Below are 27,082 nucleotides of genomic sequence, written 5' to 3' on the forward strand. Positions count from 1 at the left end.
TCTTTTAGAGCAATTTTTATTTTTTATTTTTTTTCATATGTTTAGAATCTTCATCAATGTGGAGATCCTGGTGCTGTTGCTGCTTTTTTTTTTAACAACCAAAAACAAAGGGGTGTCATTTTACTTCATTCTTAAGGACAACTGAAGCACTTTTCCACACACACACAAACTTTTTACACACTCTTATTTCTTATGTCAAATAAAGACAATTTTAATCGTTAAAAAAAAGAAAGAAAGAAAGAAAGAATGAATGACGGAATGCCAGAACGGCTTGACAGAATACAATAGGCACGTGCCATAAGGTCAGTTATACAACATAAAGCTAATCTGTATCCATGTGTTGTTTTTTAGCATCTAGGGGACTTAATATTCTGCTATCATTTTTTTACAAAAAAATAAAAATAAAAAATAAAAATAATCACAAATAACAATAAAAAGTGAGAACTTTAACATGAAAATTAAATACTGAGTCAAAGAAACGAACAAATTGACAGTTTTAGGTCCTTTTATTTAAGCTCGATTTAAACGGAACTTTTTTTGTGCAACAAAAATGTCAGACAGAAGAGACTGTCAGTTTAGACTCGTTTTTTTTAAATAAGATTATGAAAGTACATCATCTTCAACCGTGAAAAGACACCATGAAAATAGCTTCTATATAAATCTTTTCTTTCTTTTCTTTTTTTTTAAATCTACAGCGATACAGAAAACGTCGACTCCCTATCAAAATATAGGATTTTAGGTTGTGTTTGAGTCAGAACATAAAAAAAACACAGCAGTTAAAGGCAGCAGGCTGCTTGTGTGTGTTTTTTTTTTTTTTTTTTTAAAAAAAGAAGAAAAAAAGAAAAGTTCAGACTCGCACTTCCTTCTTATGGTCCAGTGCTTCATCAAATAAATAAATAAATAAAGCTATAATTTTTTTTTCTTTCAAATATATAGATATATAATCTTCCAGGTCCGGGTTTTTTTTTTTAAATTCATGGATTGTAGCAGAAATGATTTTGAGAAAAACAGAGTGACTAATGGTCTCGCTGTAGCTATGAGAGAGGATCATCAGGCACCGACGTATTTTTTTTGTTTTTGTTTTTTAAAATCACATGCGGATTGAAGGGCCGGGATTCTTAATCACAAGGTAGCATCAAATCTCGACATGTTTTCATGCTGACGGTGTTCGTGCTGGACGCGTCTCGAATCAATCACATAATGCATGATTGTTTTATTTTTTTGTTTAGCTAGTAATGCAGTAATCCTTCATGACCAATCAACATCCTTCCTGCACAGAAGAGCAGTTCTCTTTTGAGAGAATAACTTGGATTGTTAAGCAGGATTATTCTTAGTTTCAAGACAAGGAAAATGTCCTTATTACATCATTAACACGATAAGCAGAAGAAGCTGGATGAAAATATAGAATATGTATATAATGTTAGAAATAATGTGTTACAAAAATACAAATTTGTTTCATTATCCAAAACTGTTTTCATGTGACAGGAAGCCGTGTCTGCAGCTGCAATAACACCATCAACAACATGGAATATTTTTCGAAACATTACTAATGCATATGAAGTCATATAATCTAATTTTGGCCTGAATCCTTCACATACTTTTCCGGAAGATACATCTGTACTTTTTACAGCTCTGTGCAGGCTAAAATGACTTACGGTTTCAGGACCAGCGTCAGTGTGTGTCTTCCAATCAGACTTTATAACAAAATATACTTTCACCAAACCAGGTGTATTATTGCTTTAGAAGTTGCACAAGAGTGTAATATCAGGAGATTCTTTATACATGTGCCGAGTATCACAATTCCCCATCAAGCCATCAGAAAGTGGTTGATTATACCATTCCGATCACAGATATAAACTTTAATTATAATCACAATTTAGGTCATTGGCTTCATTTCTCACAAAACACACAATTATAACCTGGGGGATAAAATTTTTGGGGCCAAGTGGATAAGTTTAGAGAGTTGAAAGGTGGGAAAAGTTGACTGAGTGGGGAGCAAAGGGCCAGCTTCAGAGAGCCAAGTGAACAAGGCTAAGGGACTAGTTTCAAGAGGGTGGGTCTATAGGACCGGCTCCAGAGAGCTGAGTGGGCAAGGGTAAGGGGCTTGATCTAGAGCGCTGAGTGGGCATGGGTAATGTGCTGGGTCTAGAGAGCTGAGTGGGCTTGTATTGGGGCTGGATCCAGACCCTTGACTGGGTGTGGGTAAGGGGCTTGATCTAGAGAGCTGAGTGGGCGTGGTTAAGGGGCTGACTCTAGAGAGCTGAGTGGGCGTGGGTAAGGAGCTTGATCTAGAGCACTGAGTGGGCATGGGTAATGGGCTGGATCTAGAGCGCTGAGTGGGCATGGGTAATGGGCTGGATCTAGAGAACTGAGTGGGCATGGGTAATGGGCTGGATCTAGAGCGCTGAGTGGGCATGGGTAATGGGCTGGATCTAGAGCGCTGAGTGGGCATGGGTAATGGGCTGGATCTAGAGCGCTGAGTGGGCATGGGTAATGGGCTGGATCTAGAGCGCTGAATGGGTGTGGTTGTGTTTGACAGAATTAAAGTTCTGGAGTTTCCACTTCTAAATAACATGATAAGAAAATGCAATAATCAGCACATGACTAAACATCCTGCTTACAGAAACTAGCTGTGTTTGTACACTGGGGGGAAAAGTTCTCACTCCCTAAACTGACTCCAGGAAGTCCGCTGGTCTTTCCACCGGTAACGAAATGAAGCTAAAAAAGGTTTTGCCATCTAAAAATAATATCTACAAAAATATTTTCGACTAATTCGTCTTAAATATTTGCCGCCATCCTGGTGGCTTCTTTGTGCAGTAAAAGCCTGAGCAATAGATTTGTTCTAGTCTTCAAAATACACGTTTTAGGTTTCAGCTTCATTCCTCAATCTTCATCTTTTATACTTCTCTATACATAAATCTCTTAAGAAAAGAGAGAATTTCTTTCATAATTTAACTGCCAATGGTTGAACAATTCAGCTAAAAATATGAAAGTGCACTCGATAGGGCATGAACTAACAGACTCTGCACCCTATGTAGTGCACAAGTTATCCAATACGGAAGAATATGAGAATTCCTCTCCCTATCCCTTTTGTAAGGTAAGGTTCGACACTGGATTCTGCGCCCTACACGTCGCACTATATGTATATTAGGGAACCATATTGGATTTAGCTCTTAACACCCTACACAGTATATGGTATTATAAGAAGAATAACGGCTTCTGTACCCTGTGAAGTGCACTAGGGAGCCATTAGGACATATCATTAATAAGACTATTGACTCGAATGCAGGTGTTCATGGAATGTTCATGGAATGTTCATGGAATGTTCATGGAATGTTCATGGAATGTCGAGATGTCAGTAATAAAGTGCTGGAGCTCGGTCTTCTCTCTTCTCTGACAGGAAAGTGTGGTGAAGTAAACAAAAATACAACAGGAAGTTATGATAACGAGCGCAGGATATGAAATTGCCTTACAGTGACGGCCCGCATAAAATTCTGTAAAAGTTAAATAAAAAAAAAAACAGAACAGCACGGTTTATTGCTGAAACGTTTGAGGAATTCTGCACTCTGTGCTTGCCAGTAGAGCTGTGTGTGTGTGTGTGTGTGTGTGTGCGCTCTCCCTGTACGAGTCTGCAGCTTAGCTTGTAATGAACTGTTCTTAACAATGCTTCTGTTCTGAGCATTGTGCATGCGTGTGTGTTTATCCTTCTACATAAGTCCACAGCACGGCTCTTTGTGATTGGCCGGCTCCTCTTCCTCTGGTGCCTTTAGCTTCAGTAGAGGTGGATCTCCACTCGCAGGTGTGAAGTATACTGGCTGCGTCACCTGTTCGGCAGGCCCCGCCTCTTCCTGTGTGGGAGAAAGTAGCGGCGGGGCAGGAGCCTGTCGTTTCTGAAGCTTTGCAGCAGCTCTCTGGCGTTTCAGCTCAGCTAGCGTCTGATGTGATTTGTCCCGCGTCATGGTATCCGTGTCCCCAGGGTCAGCGTTCGGCAGCGCCGGACTTAGCTGATAGGAAGCGCTGCGCTCCCTGCGTCCACCGCCACGCAGCTCTCCAGGAACAGAGGATGAAGATGCAACAAGGGTGCTGCCATTTCCTATGATAGAGTCGCGGTCTCCATTTTCTAATCCTCTGTCATTATCAGGATAGTGTGAATGGGCGTCCTGGACTCTAGAGGCTGTCGTCTATAACGAGAGGGAACATCAAATCGTGTTAAAGACAATCTTAAATACCAAGCCTCATCATTGTGTACTTAATTTCTTTAAGGTTTGACACTCCTGTTGTCTTACAGATCACCATACTGACAAAACTAATCATCTCTGACATCATCATAATGACACAAGCAGTCGGCTGCCTAATTAGCATAATGTCATGGCCACACCCCCTTTTTAAACACCGTTCCCTTAACACACACCAGAGACTTGCTATGAAGATGAAACTTTGTTGGTTCAGATTCTACATCAAGAATTACATTTAGATGCAAATATACAAAGACATATGATATGATTAAATGATACATTTTCTGAGACAATTTAATCTTCACTCATCATCCACCTTACAAATGGTATGGGAGTTATGCCCCAAAATCTTCAGTCAGTGCACGTGACCTGAATGAGACGAGACCCAACCACATCATGGGTTCATGGGGTCAGTAAACTCGTACTGAAATAATCATGATTCCACTGACTGACTCATGATGCAGTCTCTTCAAATGCAAGTGGCATCAGAATAAAGATCAGAGTCAGTTGTAGGAAAAATGGACCACAAACTCCACCTTACAGTAATAACACCACCACCACTGACATCCTAATTCCCTGTACTTTGTAGATTTCTTTGAATAGTCCTGTACATGTACAGTGCAAAAATGATAGATGGTTTTTTGTTATGGAGCTTGTTCTATTTCAATCTACATTCTCCCCTGAGTCAAAGACTTCTTTGTGTTTTGTTGTTGTTTTAAACATCATTAGAATTGGTGAAAGCACAGGATTCTTCATTTAAACTCCTCCCAGTGAGACACATGAACACAGCTCTCAGAGAAAGTCCCTGAATGGAAGAGGGATTTGGCCGAATGTGGAAAATGAGGTGTTTTTTTTATTTTGAGTTCATTTCTGTGGTTGCAAAATGGTGTAATCCTGGAGGGACTGGATTTGTGCTGGGGTGCTGGGTTTGAACTTGTGCATGTATTTAAGTACACTTAAATGTGTTTTGTGTATCTATGTTTTCTCACCATGTGTTTGAGCTCGGCATCCGTCTGTCTGTCTTCGTCCTCATCCTCAGTCTGTCTGTCCTGTCTCCCTCTGTCCTGCCATACCATGGCCTCCTTATGGTGCTCTCGCCTGTACAAACTACTACGCTCATTCACACTCGTTCTCCTCACCACCTTACTGCTCACACACACACACACACACACACACACACACACACACACACACACACACACACACACACACACACACACATTTCAGTGCAGAATCTTCACTGTGTTCATAAACAAAAATATTCTCTCACTCACATACACGGTCTCACTCTCTCTTTCTATCACACACTCATTCGCACACTGACCCTCGGCTGCTGGCGCTGGATGCTCGTCTCTGCAGTGAGCCTTTGTGTTTGTCCTGGTTCTTCATGATGGCCTCATGTTTGTGTTTTAGCTCCAACAGCTTTGCCCTCACCTCCTCATCCACACACACATCTGCACACACACACAAAGATTCTGCCTAACACTGCACACTTTGTATAAACATGAAGAGGAGAGGCTATGTAGTGCAATACTGTGTGTCTTGTGTGTGCGCTTAGTTTGAGTATACTGTGAGCTATAATTTCCTTTATGGCGCAGGAAGTTATCAGGAAGTTAATCCAAATACATAGGAAACACATTTTCAATCCTAAATTGTGCATTAATATAGAACCTAATCATGACTTGACCACAGATCCCTGTGTGATTTGGCCCGAAAAATGATTTATTCAACATAACATAACATTAACAGAACAATGTCTTACTCACCTAGAGGAGTCTCATCCAGGAGAGACTTGGCGTTTAGATCAGCGCCGTGAGCCACCAACAGCTCAACCATTTGCAGCTGAAACAAGACAAACATGTCATAATGAGAAACACACACATCAGGTCATTTAATGCTGCACACCAATCATTAACTAAAACACAGAGCTGATCAATTCTCTATACCGATTGGTTAGAAGGTGTCTATAACAGTAGCTCTGATGGTATGAACACGGACATTAAATGTAGGAGAAAATGGGCAAAAAAAAAAAAAAATTGGCAAAATGCATCAAAAAATGTAAATAAAACGTAAGGATATGCTGTTACAGGAAAATAATCAACATCGCGGTGGCTCTAGTACCTCTGCTTTATTACTGGTTACTCCATAATTACCATTTAACAGGAGTAATGACTGTACCAGAAGACCTTCCTGTTTCTTCTTTTTCCTCCCCTCTTCTCCTTTTGCAAGATGTTTGGCAGAATAAAATATTCCCTCCCCCCCCCCCCGACCCACCCACACGTCTCATTTTTACATGCTAACAAGCATTCTCCCTACAATTAATTTGGTTCTTTCCTTTCTTCTTTCTTCCTTAATTTCTGAATTTCACCCGTTACCTGATGACATAACACACGTTACAGCATCTGACCAAATCAGCAGCTTTTCTTCCAGTCCCTTACACATTTACACAGGCTTTCTTTATTTTTTGCCACTTCCTGTTCTCTCCTTTCTTGGTCTTACCTACTAGTTTCCTTCTTCTGTTCTTTCAATCTTTATCATCTCGATTCAGGGGTTTACAAATACAAAGAATAGGTGGGAACGAGCACTGTGCGAATAAGCTTTAATGAAATGTGTTTTTTTTTTTTTTTTTAAAAAGTGTCAAAACAAAAGTGGGTGATCGAGAAGGAGAGGACGACTAGAGATTCAGCAAAATGTCTGGATTATACAACTGGTACCAATAAATCTAACTGGTCTTTTCTATTTTTAACCAAAACAATTGTACCAAAAAAGACATCAGACAAAATGACATCAGACCTAAGGAGAAGTTTAATTTGGAATCACAGGTTTCACATCAACTTTGATTTGAGCAAATTCATCATTTTTGAAGGTACTCACAGCTTGACTTCCGCATTTAGAGTTATTCATATAAAACTACTAAATACACATTGATTCCCTGGTATTTAATCTTGTGCAACGCCTGAGAAGGTACAACAGCATAAGCGCAGCACCAAAAAGCAGAATGGAGATGAGACAGGCTGTAGTTAAAAATTTCAATATGGTTTCATATAACAGGTTCGATACTTGTGAAGAGACAGATTACCAGAATGAAAATGACCTGGCCAATGAGAGCATCAGGAGCATCAAATCAGGTAGGGTACCAACAGAGACAAGGGGAAAGTCTCGTATAATACAGCTAACACACAGCAAAAATCTTTATGGAGATTAACACGAACATAATGTGACAAATTGTTTTTGCATATTTTGGAAATGATCTTCGAAAATGCTGTTACATTATTCCCTTATATACACTTGATGCTGAATTCTCAAATCTGACTGGTAAAAAGGTTGAAATGTTTTATTTATTATATTTCACTGATTCTTGAGATAAGCGACAAAAGTACTTCTGAAAATTGACGAACAAAAAAAAATCGAGCCTACATTCATTTGAACTCGATATCTTCATAAACACAGGTCTCATCTATCATACCATGAAAAGGAACAGGTTTTTTATTCGACCACTACATTTTATAAAAATGTACATTTACTCGCTTAGTAAGTTGGCATCAACTCCGTGTGACACATGAAAATGTTTTTTGTGTGTGTGTTTGATCAATCCAACAACACTAAAGTCTTTAAGAGTGTAGAAATGGTGTGCCTTAGCAAGGTTAAGTGATAAATTGTATTGTATACACTTTTAATATTATTTTACATTGTTTTGGAATCAGCCGTCTTAAATTACCTTCATTTAGTTTACTAAATTTTTCATTTTTAATATATACAAGCAATGGTTTTGTGCACACAAGACACTGGTGCATGTAGATGAGTTGGTGTTTTAATGTATGAACACCCTCAATTGAACAAAAGAAACATACATTTTTTTATAAAAATAAAAAAGTCTCCATCTTACGGTTTTGACACACAATTGACGGTGGTGACAACCTAATCCGAGAATTAAACTGATTAAAGATATTTACCTAATTTTAACATGGAAAATAGAGAGAGTATCAAGGGAAAGGGTATCAAACTTCAAACAAAGAGTACCTGGTGACAGGATCTTTAAGGTACACATGAAAATGTTCCTGGAATCAAAAGAAAAAAAGGCAAATGTATCTGGAGCTCCTCTATTGCTCATCTATATTCAAACTAAACTGTAAATCTAACAGCTGATTTGAAAGAGGACACAATAAGCTGAGATCTAACTAAGAAAAGTATGTAATGGTCTTAATAGTGTACAAATGTTGAAGTGTAACAGGATCCAGAATTCTACCCATGCATTTCCTGACTACTTCCAAAGGCTCACTGAAAAAAATAAAAAAAAGTGAACAATCAGACTCAATGTTTCTGTAAATCTAAATTGATTGAAATGTCTGTTGTAATTCCATCTATACTTTAAACACAGGGATTCAGACAGGTATGTTATATGATTTACTTCAAATTCTCTCAACAAGTAAGTAAATATATAGAGTTTTATCCTGTTATTACTGCCTTCTGTGTAGAGCCAAGCATTAGATGACTTGGGCATTGGATAAGAGGTGTTGAACATGTTTACACTCGATGAAGTCCATAACATCAGGGGCTATGGCATAAAGCTCCCTGGTCTGGCTTGCTTGGAGGGGACAAGCTGTCCCTGTCAGTTTCAAAAGGACATCTTTCAATGGACAAAAACAGACATCCCTCCTCCCATGTTTTGGGTGAAAATTGCCAGTAGGGCCACAAGGATGCATAAACTCAACTTTCACGTTTTGGTGTTCAATATCTACATCAATGGACTTTCCTAACCACCAGTGATCATCATACACCACTGCCAGCCAATCCCCTGTCTCAATACTGTTGATAGTTCTATCAACAATAGCACCCTCAGAACCTTTCAATGGCTCCTCTTCGATTTCATCGACCGAATCCCCTGCTTCTCCCAACTTGTCTTCCATCTCCTACATCAACATGACCAATAAATCAAAACTCTGTTATATTTTATCATCTGAAGTGCAGTCACCCTTTGCCCAGAAATTGCAAAACTGTACACGTCATTTTTTCAAAAAGCTTCTTAAATTTTCAATTTAGGATGAATTTTAAAGAGTATAGAAGGAGTTCATATTTAATCTGGGCTATTATAGAAGTCATCTATTTCAAAAAATAAAGTTTAAAATAAAGTTTTTGTTTTCTAATAACAGAAATTAATCTGTTTGGAACAGGTATATTTTTGTCTACAAAAGTAATTTCAAGCATTTAACCATACACCTTACGATTAAATGATGTTTAAGATCATAGTTAACATTTTAGTCCAGTGACCCTAAACCTTTGAACAGCAGTGTACATTACTTAAGTATTTGGGAGCACTTTTCCATTCCGTCAGCTTACATGTCAACACCGTCAGACAGAATATCTGACAGAGTTGACGTCTAACGGAGTTGACAAAACATGTTTTTTCAACTTAATCAGGTCTAATAAATGGTAGCCATTTTGATCTTCCTCAATGGCCAGCTGCCACTAAATTAAACCAAAATTCCAACTTTTATTTCAAAATTCTTGATTAAAAATCATCCCTACTTTGAAGACAGTGTTGACACACAAAAGCTGTGACCACAGGGATTTCAACTTGTTTTCTGGATATTTACAAAAATGTAAAACTTACGAGGCCATGTGTTGGACTGCTGCATCCATCAACAGACAAAATTCAAAAGGGGTCCTCAGGGTTAAAGCTGACACAAATATGCCTGATTTATTTCGAATTTGAAAAATATCTGACGGAGTTGACATGAATTGATGACAGATTTTGAAAGGCTGTTGTTAATGTATAAAATAATGTAATGTTCACTTTAAGTATTTTGTGATATTTTATTAAGCCATGCAATCAACCACATATTCATATTTGGGCATTTTTTTTGCAGTTTGATACTGTGACCTCTACAGAGGATGAGTTCATTTGCATGGGTTTTCATAGTACAGTGCCAGTATTTTATAAAATTACTATGAAATAACAAATATATACAAAACTAAGGGTCTAAACATACACAAGTCTTTCATATCCAACTTTTAAAGCTTTTTTAAATGAAACAATTTATTGTTTTTTAAGGCAAATTTTAACATTTTGATGGGGGACATGTTTTGTCCCTTATCTCAAGAATCAGTGATTTATTTATCCCATGTTTATTATTAATTTGCTCACTCTAATGTGTTAATGTTTCTGTAAATAGTCTAATACAGATTACAGTGTGTTTTTTTAACTTAACAAATTCACTCTTTTATGAAAGAGTGAACTTGTCCTGTTTATTGAACATTTCTGGAAGGAGTACTCACTGTCAGGACCTTGGTATAACACAAGATAATTTATCTGAATCACATTAAACTATATATTTTGAGATGCATATCATCATATCAGAAACAGAGCCAAAAACCAAAAAACAAGTACCTGTAGATGAGTAAGGTAGGTGACCTTACAAAGTGTTTTCCTTTGTATCCTGTTCTTGTTTCTAAGGTAATACTTCAGGGAGCAGATATTACAGACTTGCTGCAGTGTGTTTGACCCTGCTGTGTGTTCTCCTGATTTCTGGTGTCTCAGTGCTGTCAGTCAAGTTCAACAAACTGGCTTCAAAAAACACTGATTTACAAACTCGTTACAGAAACCTGATTCTTGAGAAAGACCAACTCCAGACCAGCTATGCAAACCTGACTACTGAGAAGGACCAACTTTACAGTGCACTGGAGAGAGACATAGACCAGTTACAAGCCAGCTACCACAACTTGACAGTTGAGAAAGACCGGTTACAGACCAGTTACAACAACCTGAGAGTCGAGAAAGACCAGCTACAAACCAGTTACAACAACCTGAGAGTCGAGAGAGGCCAGCTACAGACCAGCTACAACAACCTGAGAGTCAAAAAAGACCAGCTACAGACCAGTTACAACAACCTGACAGTCGAGAAAGACCTGTTGCAGACCAGCTACAACAACCTGAGAGTCAAGAAAGACCAGTTACAGACCAGTTACAACAACCTGACAATCGAGAAAGACCAGCTACAGACCAGCTGCAACAAGCTGACAGTCGAGAAGGAAAAGCAACATACAAGGTACAACAACCTGACAGTTGAAAGAGACCAGTTACAACAACCTGATAATCGAGAGAGACCAGCTACAGACCAGATACAACAACCTGACCGTGGTGAGAGAACAGGACCAGGCAAAATGTACAGAATTGGCTAATGAAATGGAGAAACTACAGACAAACTACAGCAGAATGACAAACGAGTTGCAGAAGAAGAAAGATGAAATTCAGAACATATTGGCAAAGATAGGTAAGCACAATTACTAGAGCTAAGTAACAATGAGTGCTGCTGGAGTTTTACAAGAATGTGCATCTACTGTACAAGTGGTGTGGACAAAGACCTGGCAGGACTTAGCAAAGACTTGTAGGATGTGACAATTTTTACATTTGTGTATCTAGTCAGTCAAAAAAATCCTGATAACACTGGGGCATACCAGAGAGCTGCAAATGCATCTAATACCTGGTTAGGGCCACAGTGATGTAACAAACAAATTTGTTAATATTTTGGGAACTAGGGCCACATACAAAATATAGTAGGCAGGGGAGATTGCAAGTTTAAATCTTGAGAATGGCTCTGCCAATGATGGCCCTGCTATTCGAGTGGGAGGACCACACTCTCTCTCTGGTTTTGGGTAGTTTGGTCAAACATTGGGAATTGACAGGAGTCCAAATTGGGTTAAAATGGGGGAAATCCAGGAAAATAAACAATACAACAACAAAAAATTATCACCTTAATGAGCGGGTCTGTTTAAAAACAATATGAGAACTACAATATACTGTATCCTTTCTCTATCTTACCAGCTGAACCTAACAATCAAGGGTGGAAATACTTCGGTTCCAGTCTTTACTTCATCTCTACTGAGGAGAAGCGATGGATTGAAAGCAGACAGGACTGTAAAACGAAAAAAGCAGACCTTGTGATCATCCAGACCAAAGAGGAACAGGTTAGAGAGCTTGAAATGAAAAGAAAAACAATAAGCCTGAATTTTTTTATTAACTTTTATCATTACAGGATTTCCTTACTAAGAAGGTGGCCAACGATATGGCTTGGATTGGTTTAAATGACCGAAACAAAGAGGGGACCTGGAAGTGGGTGGATGGATCGCCATTGAACACTACGTAAGACATTCAAGTTCATTCCCTATTTATCCAGGATTATCCTACATGACACAAACTAAGGTCACACACACTGCAAAAAATATGTTGTATCTCACAGAAGTGAGTACACCCCTCACATTTTTTAAAATATTTTATTATATCCGTTTATGTGACAACATGATGCTCCCTCAAAATAACTCAACAACCAGCCATTAATGCCTAGACGGCTGGCCTCAAAAGTGAATAGACCCCTAAGTGAAAATGTCCAAATTGGCCCCAATTAGCCATTTTCTCTCCCCGGTGTTATGTGACTCGTCAGGTGTGAATGGGGAGCAGGTGTGTTCAATTTGGTGTTTTTGCTCTCTCTCTCTCATACTTGTCACTAGAAGTTCAACATGGCAACTCATGACAAATAACTCTGAAAATCTGAGGATCTGAAAAAAAAAGAATTGATTTAATTAATCTTAATTTAAGATATTGCAGGCTTATAAGAAGATTGCCAACACCTTGAAACTGAGATGCAGCAAGGTGGTCACGAATAGGGATGTAACGATAGGCCGATAACGATCCGTGACGTGACCGGAATACCCGTGGGGCAGTTCCCCTCATTGTGCTGAGTGTGTTGATATAACACACGTCCATGTTGTGCAAATTTTTCATTTTCATGTGACGTCACGTGACATGACCATAATACCCGTGGGGCAGTTCCCCTCATTGTGCTGAGTGTTTTGATATAACACACGTCCATGTTGTGCAAAATTTTGATTTCGCTGGTTTTGGGGGCGGGGCTACATGTGACGTCACGTGACGTGACCAGAATACACGTGGGGCAGTTCCCCTAATTGCGCTGAGTGTTTTGATATGTCACATGTCCATGTTGTGCAAATTTTTGATTTCGCTTGTTTTGGGGGCGGGGCTACACGTGACGAATACCCGGTGGGGTGCCAATACTTTTGGCAAAAAGTGGCTACTGAGGGTTTGGACATTTCATGTCAATACTGCAGTCATTATGGGTATCTACATATTATACTGCATAGAACAGTACATGCAATTCTTAATGTTGGATGTATTGTGTGTGAGGACTTAGAGGACTTTTCGGAATTCCCCATTCAAGTCTATGGGATGTTCGATCGTCTACTATGGGAAAACCGAAAATTCCGTCGGAACTCCGGAATAAAAACTTTGTCCGGAGTGAGGTCCTAAAGACCCTGTCCGAGTTCGGTGTAAATCGCTCGAAAACTTGCCGAGTTATAAACCTCAAAAGTTTATAATGGAAGTCTATGGGAAAAAAGGCCATTTTGAGCTTCTGTACCGGGAATGCCAGAATTCCGATCACTTAGAAAAATAGAAGCAACAAACTTCAGACCAGGGTCTACGACATATCCAAATTTGGTGCATGTGGCTCGAACGCCCTGGGCCGCATTTTTTTAAATAATTTTTTGTCTAAGAATAATAACTAGATTTGTAAAGTTCGTCGCGACAAACTTTGATGTTGGCTTTGACGATGCAAGTATTCGAAAAGGCCCTTGCATTTTGGAGGCGGGTGGACAGAAAGATTGTGAAAGCTACTGGACCACTAGGGTGCCAATACTTTTGGAGGAGAGTGGACATGAGCATGTGACGTGATCTGAATACCCACAAGGTAGTTCCCCTCATTGTGCTGAGTCTTTTGATGTGTCACATGTCCATGTTGTGCAAATTTTTAATTTTGCTTGTTTTTGGGGTGGGGCTACATGTGACATCACGTGACGTCACGTGACGTGACCAGAATACCCATGGGGCAGTTCCCCACAATGTGCCGAGTGTTTTGATATGTCACACGTCCATTTTGTGCAAATTTTTGATTTCGCTACTTTTGGGGGCGTGGCTACACGTGACGTCACGTGACGTGACCAGAATACCCCTGGGGCTGTTCCCATCATTGTGCTGAGTGTTTTGATATGTCACATGTCCATGTTGTGCAAATTTTTGATTTCTCTGGTTTTGGGGGCGGGGCTACACGTGACGTCATGTGGTGTCGAGTGACGTCACCTGAATACCCGTGGGGTGCCAATACTTTTGACAAAAAGTGGCTACTGAGGGTTTGGACATTTCATGTCAATACTGCAATCATTATGGGATTCTACTTAATATACTGAATAGAACAGTACATGCAATTCTTAATGTTGGATGTATTGTGTGTGTGAGAGCTTAGAGGACTTTTCGGAATTCCCTATTCAAGTCTATGGGAAGTTCGAGCGTCGACTACGGGAAAACCGAAAGTTCCGTCGGAACTCCGGAATAAAAACTTTGTCTGCAGTAAGGTCCTAAAGAACCTGTCCGAGTTCGGTGTAAATCGCTCAAAAACTTGCCGAGTTATGAACCTCAAAAGTTTATAATGGAAGTCTATGGGAAAAAAGGCCACTTTCAGCTTCCGTACCGGGAATGCCGGAATTCCGATCGCTTAGAAAAATAGAAGCAACAAACTTCAGACCAGTGTCTACGACATATCCGAATTTGGTGCATGTGGCTCGAACGCCCTAGGCCGCATTTTTTTAAAATAAATTTTTGTCTAAGAATAATAATAATAATAACTAGATTTGTAAAGTTCGTCGTGACAAACTTTGATGTTGGCTTTGACGGTGCAAGTATTCGCAAAGGCCGGTGCATTTTGGAGGCGGGTGGACAGAAAGATTGTGAAAGCTACTGGACCGCTAGAGTGCCAATACTATTGGAGGTGAGCGGACATGAGCATGTGACGTGATCCAAATACCCGTGAGGCAGTTCCCCTCAATGTGCTGAGTGTTTTGATACGTCACATGTCCATGTTGTGCAAATTTTTGATTTCACTTGTTTTGGGGGCGGAGCTACACGTGACCTCACGTGACGTCACGTGACGTGACCACAATACCCGTGGGGCAGTTCTCCTCATTGTGCTGAGTGTTTTGACATGTCACATGTTCATGTTGTGCAAATTTTTAATTTTGCTTGTTTTTGGGGCGGGGCTATATGTGACATCACGTGACGTCACGTGACGTGACCAGAATACCCGTGGGGTAGTTCCCCTCATTGTGCTGAGTGTTTTGATAGGTCACATGTCCATGTTGTGCAAATTTTTGATTTCACTGGTTTTGGGGGTGGGGCTATACGTGACGTCACGTGAAGTGACCAGAATACCTGTGGGGCAGTTCCCCTCATTGTGCTGAATGTTTTGATATGTCACGTCCATGTTGTGCAAATTTTTAATTTTCACGTGACGTCATGTGACGTGACCAGAATACCCATGGGGCAGTTCCCCTCAATGTGCTGAGTGTTTTGATATGTCACGTCCATGTTGTGCAAATTTTTTATTTCGCTTGTTTTGGGGGCGGGGCTACATGTGACGTCACGTGATGTCATGTGACGTGACCAGAATACCCGTAGGGCAGTTCCCCTCATTGTGCTGAGTGTTTTGATATATCACATGTCCATGTTGTGCAAATTTTTAATTTTCATGTGACGTCATGTGACCAAAATTTGGTCCGGAGTAAGGTTCTAAAGACCCTGTCCGAGTTCGGTGTAAATCGCTCGAAAACTTGCCGAGTTATAAACCTCAAAAGTTTATAATGGAAGTCTATGGGGAAAAAGGCCACTTTGAGCTTCCGTACCGGGAATGCCGGAATTCCGATCGCTTAGAAAAATAGAAGCAACAAACTTCAGACCAGGGTCTACGACATATGCGAATTTGGTGCATGTGGCTCGAACGCCCTAGGCCGCATTTTTGAAATACATTTTTGAAATTTTTTTAAATAAATTTTAAATAAATAATAATAATAATAATAATAATAATAATAATAATAATAATAATAATAATAAGCTCATAACGGAAATCAGAATGTTGGCTTCTACAAAGCCAACATAATTAAATTATTTTCAGAAGAAAAGGCAATATATTTTAAGGTGAATCTTAAATTAGAACTCTTGAAACACAATGCAAACAGTAAACCTTGCACCCAAATGAGCGACATGTTTAATGGAAAATGGAAAGGGTGCCTGCTAAACTTGCCTGTCTGTTGCAGGCAGTTGTGCAACATATTTCCTATAAAATTTATTATATTTATTTTCATTGATATAATTTAATATACAAGTGTATTTTTCTTATAAGTTCAAGCAATAATAATATGATGCTTGCTGTTCATTAATCAACCACCACGGGCAGACAAGAAGACTAAGGACATGGATAACTGGAACCATATTCTGTGGTCTGATAAGACCAAGATAAACTTATTTAGTTCAGATGAGGTCAAGCATGCATGGTGGCTACCAGATGAGGCGTGCACAGAGAAGTGTGTCTTGCCTACAGTCAAGCATGGTGGTGGGAGTTTATTGAGGGAACCATGAAAGCCAACGTGTACTGTGACGTACTGAAGCAGAATTCCAACACGATAACAATCCCAAACACACCTCCAAGAGGAGCGCTGCCTTGCTAAAAAGGTTGAGGGTAAAGGTGACAGATTGGCCAAGCATGTCTCCAGGCCTTAAACCCTATTGAGTGTCTGTGGGGCATCCTCAAACGCAAGGTGGAGGAGCACAAGGTCTCAAACATGCTCCAGTGGAAGAGGACTCCAGTGGCAACCTGTGAAGCTCTGGTGAACCCCATGCCAAAGAGGGTTAAGGCAGTGCTAGAAAATATTGGTGGCCAAAACAAAATATTGCACACTTTGGGCCCAAAATGGACATTTTTACTTAGGGGTGTACTCACACTCACTACTTTACATTGTAGCAAAGTGTCATTTCTTTAGTGTTGTCACATAAAAAGTTATAATGAAATATTTACAAAAATATGAGGGGTGTATTCACTTATGAGATACTGTATATATTCTTAAATCATCTGCAGCAAATTAATGACACTTCAGGTCAAAAAACCATATGTATTCTAGCTTCACTACTGAGATTATGTAAATTATGTAAATGAACACACTAGTATGTTTGCTAGTTTTATTTCATTCATCTTATTATTCATCTTGGCTAATTTGCTAGAAGTGTGTCAATAATTCAGATCAGACTGATTCCAAGTCTCTGGATTTCAGATTCTGGGCTCCGGGGGAACCCAATAATGTGGATAATGAGGACTGTGCTGAGATTTGGGGTTTTCCAGGTAAAGAGTTCTGGAACGACAGGCCATGCAGTGATAAAGTGAGATGGATCTGTGAGAAACCGTTGTTCTCTTAACTGTGGTAAGATGAAAAAGAATAAAAAGAATAAAAGCCTCAGTGATGTAATAACATAACTCTGACTTTGCATTTCTCTATGATTTCTTTTCAGGTTAAACTTAGCATCAGTCAGCAAGTGATTTCCAATGAACTTCACAAGAGTATCCTCGAGTACCCCAACCATATACCCCAACCCCAACGAGTACCCACATTGCTTTGAGAAAATCCTAAATTAGCCATTTCTGAAAGATTCAAATCAGTCCATCTACCTTCTGAAGACCTGTATCTGCATGAGCTAATGCACTCCACTGTGATGCAGCCACATGATTGGCTGATTGCTAAACTGCATGAATGTAAAACTGTAATAAAGCAGATAAATAATAAAGTGTAATAAAGTGTTACTCTGAGGCCAGAAGTAGCACTTTAGCCAGATTTTGACATTCAACACCCTTTTTAAGGAGCTGTTAGCTAGCTAGCTTCTTTTGTTTACCTAATGTACTGTAATCACAGCTGTCTATGGATGCACTGTAAGTATTTTTTCCCAAAGCATGAGAAAAAAAATGTATCAAATATATAAATATATACATATATATATATATATATATATATATATATATATATATATATATATATATATATATATATATATATATATATATATAAATATAATCTTAATGAGACTTCACATATTGGTGTCTGTACCTTTTTTTATTTCACTGCTTCAATAGTTACAAAAATCAGTGACATTAGCTTGTATTGTTTTTTAAAATATTGAAATATTTCTTGAAGATTCTAAATAAGGCAAACTAAGTTAACCAGATTTCATGGTCAACAATTACTAGCTACTAATTTAGTGTAATTCATTATTTCTTTGCACGACAATGTCGTGGAGTATTTTGTAAATGAAATCAGAGCCTTGGATTTGAATGAATGCTAGACTTAGTCTATTGTGAGGTGTAATAACATAACTGGCAATGCAGTCAGGAGCTGCGTGCCAGCAGTGGCATATTTGTTGTAGGCTTTTTAAATCTGTTTATGTCATAATCTACTACAAATTGGTCTTTTACAGCTTTCAAAATGATGGCAAAAAATATTTTGGTGGGCTCATTAGTACATAAATTTTCTTTTTTTGTATTCAATATTAAAATGTATAGACAAACGTCTAAAGTCAGCCAAGACAAATATACACTGAACCTTTATACCAAATTAATAAACTCAAAATAAACAAATGTTTCCATGAACATGCAAGTTTCATATCTTCAATGCCTCGTATCTTTCACAGAGTCCCTGTTTCTCAGTCCTTAATATTAAGCTTCTCCTAAAACAGATGGAAATGTCTGGTTGTGGCTCCTGAGTGGTGCAACTCCTCCAGAGAAAATGCCTTTTTTTTCTTAATACAGAATCACTTCCACAGACACACTTTGGCCACAAAACCTTCACAAAACACTGGAATTTTTCTATTCGGTGGAATACATGTGATATTTATATACTCAAACACACAGAGGGATGTAATGGATATTCTTTCCAATGATTAGTGCTAAACTCTGCAAGCAATGTGTGTTAAGCCTACAGTAGTTTCTTTCATTTCATTTCTTCCAGTTGCAAAGCACACTTTGCTTTCAAAAAAGAACAACTGTCACAACACACAGGGGTTGTGATCCAAAAGCCTAATATTTACATTAATTTACATTACATTTTATTTTTTTTATGGTTATCATCAGATGTGAACAGCATCTGCATGCTCTAAACTGTCTCACCCTGAGAGCGGAAAGATTAGAAAACTGTATGATTTTATGAGGTGTTTTGCAACCACACACCCTATAAACCCCACTGTGGTCAGGGCTCTTATGCAGGGTATTTTCAGTTGTGTGTATACGAGATCTTTCTGCAGAAAGCAATACAGGACATACTGATCCCAAGGTTCCTGCGTTAATTGTTTTATATTAATTAGTAAGATTTTAAATGGTTGTAAATACTAATCAATTTTATTGCTCCTGCCACGCTTCTAGAGCCGACAGGACAAACAGTTACTAAAGTGATCAAAATGGAGATGAGAAACTATGCTTGGCGCTCACAGCATCAGGAGCAACAACCCAGGTACAGTCAATAAAAACGCTCACTTTTTTGCAACTTCAGGCACAAAATATTTTGTGATCTCTCAGAAAATAGAAAGAAACTATTCACATAAAATAAGAGACAATTTGTTCAGTTTTTACAGATTCCCTGGATCAGATGGAGCGCAAACGTCTTTGTTTTGTATCTTAGTTCTCAAACGTTATTTTGACTTTAACTCTTTTGAACTTAACAACATCCATTTTCAAGATACTGTCCTACATATTATATTGCTTTAGTAACTATTTTGAATTTAGGATGACTTTTGACAATTTTAACTGTTATTTGGATGGATTTACAAATTAGTTTTTTCAATGTGACGCGTCTTTTCAAAATATGATCGCATTATTTTAACAACTTGTGATTTTACAAAGTAATTTGACTTAACTCAATCATTTATTTTAAGATATATGATTTAATTTGGACTTCAATATATGATAAAGTGTAGCTTGGATTTTTACCCAACGTCTTTTGACATAACATTTGAACATACTCAATTCACAGCTTTACTGTACAAAGAAAGTCTTAATAACAGGTGCAGTTAAATTGATAAATTATATTTTTATTGCTGTAGATGTGAGTTGAGATAACTTGCCTCATTTTCTTTCAACATTGTCTTTGCTTCCTCTGTTCAGCTCTAAGATTTTTCCTTTTATGGTATGAACGCACTTTCAGCACAGCTGATTGGCGGTTATTAAAAAACACAACATGTTTCATTTGGTTTGGCACTAAATAAGAAAGTAAAAATAAAATTAAAAAAAAATGATAGAGGCCCAATGTGTCAGTCCCCATCTATAGTCTTCAATAGACAGGATTCACTGGACCAATTGTTCATCACAACTGAACAGATATTCCTGGTCCATTCTCATACACATACACATATATCAGTGCCGTTGCAGTGATAGGAATGATCCACCAACCTTTTAACAGGTAGGAATACGAAGGTGTCTTTTAACTAACTGATGGGGAATGGACACATTGTGCCTAGCATCTGATTAACGGTTAATTGCTTACCATCAAATTTTGCCTATAGCAAAGGCCAGTTGATGGGTATGTACAAGAAAGGTGATATAAATCAACTGAAAACTCCATCCGTGTCCCCTTACCCCAGGAAGCTGGACTACAAAGAGCGCTGTTTGAACAGAGTGGCTGCAGTGGGTTTGGTCCTACTGTGCATTCTCCTGACTGTTGGCATCATACTCCTCGCTACAAAGCTCACCCAGATACAGATCCGTTACAAAGCCCTGAGTGGAAAATTACAGATTACCCACAGCAACCTGAAAAAACAGATTGGTTGCCTCAACCTGACCAAACAGATTGACCAGTTACAGAAGGAGAAGGTTGCACTTCAGAAGCAGCTAACAATTATAGGTGAGCAAATCTGTCAAATCAGCTACAGATGCTACATGGCCTTGAGGTATATGTCAGCATAAGAAAATGTTTGTCAGTAGCTCCACAGGTTGACTTTCATAGTCTAGCAGCTCCACAAGAGCATGAATTCAGAAGCATCTTTGTACTGGTGGAAAACGTGGCCACTGGATTCTGGAGCAGTGGGATTGCATTGATTGAAAGGATCATGGTCGACTCTTGACCATCTGGCAGACTTACAGAAGAATCAGAGTTTGACAGAGTTTCCCATTGCCAGCTTTAACATTTTGCAGATAATGAATAATAGTATGGAAATCTTCTAGATGGATTTTTAAGTTTGAACCTGCCCTCTATCAAGTGAGCAACACTATTGTGGCTGAATGAAAAATAGTTTCAGTCAAACTCAATTATTGTAAGTAAGTGTCGATTCCCCCACTGCCACTGACAAGATATAATTTCTTTGGGGACATGGCAGTATGTGTGGTGCTGGTATGAGTGCATTGGGTAAAGCAATGTCTTCCTTTTTTTTTTTTTAAGACTGCAGTCAGGTACGAACTAAAACTCTGAACACATAGCAAGACTGCTGTCTTTAAAAACGCTCTTAGTATGCAAGTGGCTGAACCTTTTGTGGAAAAGGCATCACCGATGTGTATGGCATATGCATGTTTCCCTGTGTGATCAGCTGCACAGCCCAGAGTAGGATGGGTCAACTTTGGCTCCAGTCATTACTTTTTCTCTACTGAGGAGAAGAGCTGGATTGACAGCAGAGAGGACTGCATAAAGAAAGGGGCTGACCTTGTGATCATCAGCAGCACTGAGGAACAGGCAAGATGGCATGAAAGAGAAAGAGTGATAGTCAAATTGTGTTTTTTTTTAACTGCATCTTTTCATATTGTGCTTTTATCTCAACAGAAGTTTATCATTAAGGAGCTGGACAGAAAAAATGCTTGGATTGGTTTAAATGACAGAGCCTCAGAGGGGGCCTGGAAATGGGTGGACGGTTCAGCACTGACCCAAGGGTAAGGCCTTCAGAGTTATTCATTTCAGACCATGATTCTTTTTGCTGCACGTCCATTTCTTTTTGCAGAATAGAAAATGTGTTGCCTGCATCTTTCCAATTAAAACTTCTTCCACATTTTCACTCCTATTTCTTTTTTTTTCATAAAGAATATTTATTTATTACTCATTTATTTTTGGCGTTTGTAGATCAGGTACACTTCAATTGGGATCTCTGGGGATGCGCCTATGTGGATGCTGCCATGTTCACAAAGCAACAGATCACAAGTGATAAAAAACAACATGTAGTGTGTGCAGGTCTCAGATTTTCTATATTGTGTATGTTGACGAGGGATCAGATGATGAAGCAGGCAATGAATCTGAAATGAAAAATCTGAATCTGATCTGTCTTCAGCTTCTATCTCTGGATTACAGGTACTGGTCGATGGGAGAACCGAATAATTACGATAATGAGGACTGTGCTGAAATTATGGCTTATTCAGAGAAAATAGGTTGGAATGATGTGGACTGCAATAATAAAGGGAAGTGGATCTGCGAGAAACCACAGGGGATTTAGTGGTAAGGTGATAAGTTATATGATAAACTGTTCAGTGATAATGCAATAATGTAACCCAGTGTCTGTGTGTTGTGTCCTCAGACTGCCAGCAGACCAAAGTGTACAGAGATGCAAAATCTCGCAAACAAAAATCTCAGATATGAACCTCAGCATCTTTAAAAGACAGAAGCTTGTGAAATTCCATATAAAGCAAAAAAAAAAAATAAAATAAAAAAAACAGATTTTCCTTTCATCTCTCCATCATGTTCAGTGTTTCTTTGCAATAAAGTGATCAGTCAATTGGAAAGTGTTGTCGTTGTATAATTTCACACAATGCACTTCTCACCTGTCCCCAGCAGGAGGCGGCATGAAGCGGTGTCCATCCGTCTGCATCGGTCACATCCACACACGCTCTGTGCTCCAGCAGCAACTCTCCCACTGACAAGTAGCCGTTTGCTGCAGCTACATGCAGCTACACACGCACACGCGCACACACACACAGACACACAGACACACACACACACACACAAAATGTGCATCACATCTCTTGTCTCTACCTTTCTCTGTTTCCATTATTCATGCTCACTCTGTCTCTTTGCTTACATGGTTCTTTCTTTCTCTCTTTCTCTCATACTTGATTATCTCTTTCTCTCGCTTACCAAAGTGGCCCCCTGTTGGTCCTTGGCGCTCAGGTTGTCCCCTCGGTCTATTAGTGCTTGGACATCATTCAGCATGGCTCTCTCCTTGGCAGCACGACACTCGTCTATCTGCTCCTGAGTGATGCCTGTGCACAGGTGGAAATATTTTGGAGCCCAATTAATCACAACATAACCTGTCTGTCTATAACAACAAGGAACATCTCACACAGTCACATGACTGGTCATGATCAGGGCCAATGAGATGTTAATTAGTACGTTTCTGAGAGTTACTACCAGGATGGTGTATTACACACATGGTACAGTCTATGGGAGGAGCATCTGAGGCTCACAGGGTATAACATGTTGTAATAAGATTTGATGTTTTGTAGTGACATCACTCTGAAACTCACCCTGTTCAGCCATCACCACCTCAATGAGCTCGAGTGTGGCTTCATCCTCACACAGGTCATACGGCATGTTCCCGTCTGCATTTACTGCCAGCAGATCAGCTCCACTGCACACACAATACGTGATGATCTGACGTGACTATAGTGTCATCATGGTAGGTGTGCTACTCCGACTTAAACATAAAGACAGAGACTCACCCTTGGACGAGGATCTGGACGAGGCCAGTGTGTCCACAGGTGGCAGCAGCGTGTAGCGGAGTCCAGAGTTCGCTGTCGCAAGCGTTGACATTCGCGCCGGACTCCAGCAGACAGCGCACCACATCCACAAAGTCATCAATGCAGCACTGGGCAAAGTGAGAAAGAGAAATGCAACAACTTTGTTAATAAAAACAAGTCTTCTGTTTCACTTAATCCTTTACATTCTTCAGACAGTTGTTAATAACTCAGACTGGCTTACACTCATGCCGTGTCCAAACAAGCAACATGTCCTGCAATCCCTAAGTGAAATCATTTGAACCCTCTGTAGAGTCTTGTGGGACTAGACCTTCTAAAATAGTGCTTCACAAGCAGTGGAAGAACTGATAGGTTGTGAAACTCTCCAGAGCAAAAATATACAGTATTATACAGTTCCTGGAACCTTTCCAGCAGGAAACAACAGGAACATCAAAACATTTTATTATCATCATATTAAATTATCCAAAATCAGGTTTGGATGATAGACTGGTCGTTTAGTGACGCTTGCATTGTACTAAATCAGTATCTATGCTCCACACCAGTAAGATCCAGTAAGGGTCTGTAGAAACGTACAGACTCAACAGCAGGAAGCAGGGAACGTTCTGGAAGTACTGGGGTGAAAACAATTGGCTAGCTACACTTCCTGATTAAAGCTCCTGCAGTGGAAACACAACAATGTGTGGATAGGCAATGATTACAGTATACCGTGTGTGTGTGTGTGTGTGTGTGTGTGTGTGTGTGTACCTGGTGTAAGGCTGTGAGTCCGTCTTCATTATAGAGGTCTGGGCTAACTCCACTCTTCAGCAGCTCCCTCACTGCAAAAACACAATCTTTATCCCACTAATCATTTACCCATTTATTTATTTCCACTTCTGGAATGTTAAACTTTGTTACCTTCATCGAGGTCGTTCCTGGCAGCAGCCTCCAGCAGTGTGATGTTGCTGGGAAACCTCACCTTCTTCCCACCATTTTTCTTGCCCTTCTTGTCAGCGTCACTTTTCCTCCATGCAACGCTGTTCTTCCCCATGCGTGCAGTCTCCTTCTCCATCTGCGCCCAGCCTTTGAGCTGCTGTACCCGTCTCTTCTGCGCATGCTTCAGTCGGTCTGTAGCAGAGAGGCGGCCTACACTAGTCATCTCAGATAGCAGCTCACCGTGCTCTGCCATTACAGGCAACAAAAAACAAAGAAAAAAACAAAAACAAAAAAAACGAGGCTCGGTTTGGTTTAAGCTTGTTTCCAGATTAGGAGATATCTGATGTCAATCATTCTTTGTGTTGATTTTTGTTGGTGGTGTTGATTGCGACCTTCTCCAGGCCGGTTCACCATGTGGTTCCAGAAGAGCTTCTTATTTCCTGATTGTGGAGATGATTCTGAAATCTTTGGACCTCCTCACTTCCACCACAGTTCTATTTTCAGCTTAACGGTGGTGCTTGTCCATTTCAGACAAAATCACCAAAGTAAACAAAAACATCACTGAACATTGATGAATATTCAACATGGGCCAAAAAAAATCCAAAACAAAAAAAAAGAAAGGAAAAAAAGAAAAAGATTACATTTATTTAACAGGAATTTTTTCGAACTGAAATGAACTGAAATGTCTTGAGGTTTGAAAGCAAACAGTACACAACAATCCAGGCTGAAAAAACTGAACCAAACAATAACCTGAAATAATAACGGAAATGTTAAAAATAAATAAATAAATGTAAAGCGGGGAAGCAGAGTGGAGAAAGTTCCTGATTGTCACATCCGACTTCTTTTGAAATACTTTAATCTGAACGTAGACTTTGTCGTTGGAGGTAAAAATACAACCAGTTGTGCACGTGAGTGAAACCAAACAATGTTTCATCAGGCATGAAGTCCACTGGATAAAAATGTTCTTTAGTTTAGCTTCTTTGTTTTGGCAATTTAGGATGAAGCCTCGAAGTCACCAAGGATAGTGCAAGTTCAAGCTGAAATGAATCAAACCTTGGTTGAGTAAAGGTAGAAATGTGCTGGTGAACAGAAGCTAAACCATTCGGCCTCATCAGCTTCACTTCAATCGAAGAATGAAATTATCTTGAGGTGCAGAAGATGGAAATCATGTGGAAGACAGGTGCGTTAAAGTGAAGATTTTCACAGGTGCGTTAAAGTGAAGATTTTCTCTAACATAATGTTTCTCTCTTTTTTTTTTTTTGCAGTTTCCTGTTTTTAACCTGTGTTGTAAAAATCACACAAAAAAATCCATTTTATGGTTGTTATTTTCTTGGAAGAACAGCAAGTGAAAAACATGGAAGGAGTGATAATCATAGATTGGTCGTGTTCCTGGTCTTCCTCGTTGCTCCTCTGGATTATATCGACTGGTCTGAATCTTCACGGCTGATTAAAAAACCTGAACGGCAGACACTGATGTTCAACCATTTTTCCTGCATCAGAACAAAATCCCTTTGAAATGAAAACCGAGTGAAGAAAAAGGTTTGAATTCTCAGAGCAGGTCTGAGAGAAGATCAACTCGGAGTGATTCCTCAGGATTGGGATCCATAACTACAGTCCAGTGAATTTCATTTATATTCCAGTGCATGAGGGTGTAAATGAAGCACAGCCATCCTGAGGAGATAGAAAGAAAAGAAAAAAAGAGTGAGAAAAAGGATGACATTATACTTTATCTGTTTATAGTTACATTTAATCTCCATGGGGGGAAAAAATCAGTTCTTGTTTGTTCCCTTCAGTCTCCGTTATCATCTCTCCTCATAATAATGAGAGAAAAACAATAACAAAAAAGTGTAAACTTTCCTAATGATGTGGGGAAACAAAGGTATTTTGTCCTTTAGCTCTAACACTAGAGACTCCTTCCACATAAAATGAATACTTAAATAAATATTAATGAATTCATTTCTTCCACAAAATATCAGCTAGATTTTAAAACAATCTGTTCCCTGTGAATGAGCTGTTGCTATAGTAACAATGAAGCATTAGAATGAAGGCATGAATACAAATGTGCACCTTCTGAACAAATCATGATCCAGAATTAAATGTCAGCACACACTTATGAGGCGACGTGTTTGACAATTTTAATGTTAAAAGAATTGAGATAATTACAAAACCCAAAATTAAATTGAAATCGGCTGTTCTCCTTTTATTCTGTTTCTTCTTTAAAAAAGATTTTACTTTTGAAAAGCAACACGGGCAGATTGCGGTCCTCATCCAAGCTACAGTGAACAGCTCGTGTTTGTAGCTCCACATGCATTATTGATAAATGTCAGTGGAGCA

General features: G+C 39.2%; 3 protein-coding genes across 7 annotated transcripts in view; 1 reads left to right on the top strand and 2 right to left on the bottom strand.

The window, feature by feature from the left end:
* Positions 1–2,575, bottom strand: LOC113662176 (early nodulin-20-like). The gene is made up of 2 exons (XM_047817379.1): positions 2,505–2,575; positions 1–2,468 (listed from the first exon to the last, which is right to left on the bottom strand). Exons 1-2 carry the CDS (start codon positions 2,573–2,575, stop codon positions 2,060–2,062), a joined length of 480 nt encoding a protein of 159 aa, XP_047673335.1. The 3' UTR covers positions 1–2,059.
* ppp1r16a (protein phosphatase 1, regulatory subunit 16A) overlaps positions 1–27,082 on the bottom strand; it is a 40,609-nt gene continuing 13,527 nt past the window's right edge. For all 3 annotated transcript variants that reach the window (XM_027176893.2, XM_027176894.2, XM_027176895.2), the window contains exons 2-11: positions 24,731–26,419; positions 24,581–24,651; positions 23,801–23,946; positions 23,606–23,709; positions 23,217–23,341; positions 22,904–23,029; positions 6,002–6,077; positions 5,560–5,689; positions 5,225–5,381; positions 1–4,181 (exon numbers count right to left, since the gene is read on the bottom strand). In XM_027176893.2, coding sequence (XP_027032694.1) covers positions 3,708–4,181; positions 5,225–5,381; positions 5,560–5,689; positions 6,002–6,077; positions 22,904–23,029; positions 23,217–23,341; positions 23,606–23,709; positions 23,801–23,946; positions 24,581–24,651; positions 24,731–25,001 — 1,680 coding nt within the window. In that variant the 5' untranslated portion in view covers positions 25,002–26,419 and the 3' untranslated portion in view covers positions 1–3,707. The remainder of the gene's footprint in view (positions 4,182–5,224; positions 5,382–5,559; positions 5,690–6,001; positions 6,078–22,903; positions 23,030–23,216; positions 23,342–23,605; positions 23,710–23,800; positions 23,947–24,580; positions 24,652–24,730; positions 26,420–27,082) is intronic.
* Positions 18,280–22,872, top strand: LOC113662177 (CD209 antigen-like protein C). Of its 3 annotated transcripts, XM_047817377.1 has the most exons (6): positions 18,280–19,445; positions 19,535–19,622; positions 20,749–21,008; positions 21,688–21,830; positions 21,918–22,024; positions 22,437–22,869. In XM_047817377.1, the coding sequence occupies exons 2-6, from the start codon at positions 19,570–19,572 to the stop codon at positions 22,576–22,578; spliced, it is 705 nt and encodes a 234-aa protein (XP_047673333.1). In that variant the 5' UTR covers positions 18,280–19,445; positions 19,535–19,569; the 3' UTR covers positions 22,579–22,869. The 3 variants fall into 3 exon arrangements, with proteins under 3 accessions (XP_047673333.1, XP_047673332.1, XP_047673331.1); XM_047817376.1 differs by lacking the exons at positions 18,280–19,445; positions 19,535–19,622 and having other exon boundaries at positions 20,611–21,008; positions 22,437–22,580; positions 22,660–22,871; XM_047817375.1 differs by lacking the exons at positions 18,280–19,445; positions 19,535–19,622 and having other exon boundaries at positions 20,611–21,008; positions 22,437–22,872.

This window comes from Tachysurus fulvidraco, chromosome 8, assembly GCF_022655615.1.
Source record: "Tachysurus fulvidraco isolate hzauxx_2018 chromosome 8, HZAU_PFXX_2.0, whole genome shotgun sequence".
NCBI classification, from domain to species: domain Eukaryota; kingdom Metazoa; phylum Chordata; class Actinopteri; order Siluriformes; family Bagridae; genus Tachysurus; species Tachysurus fulvidraco.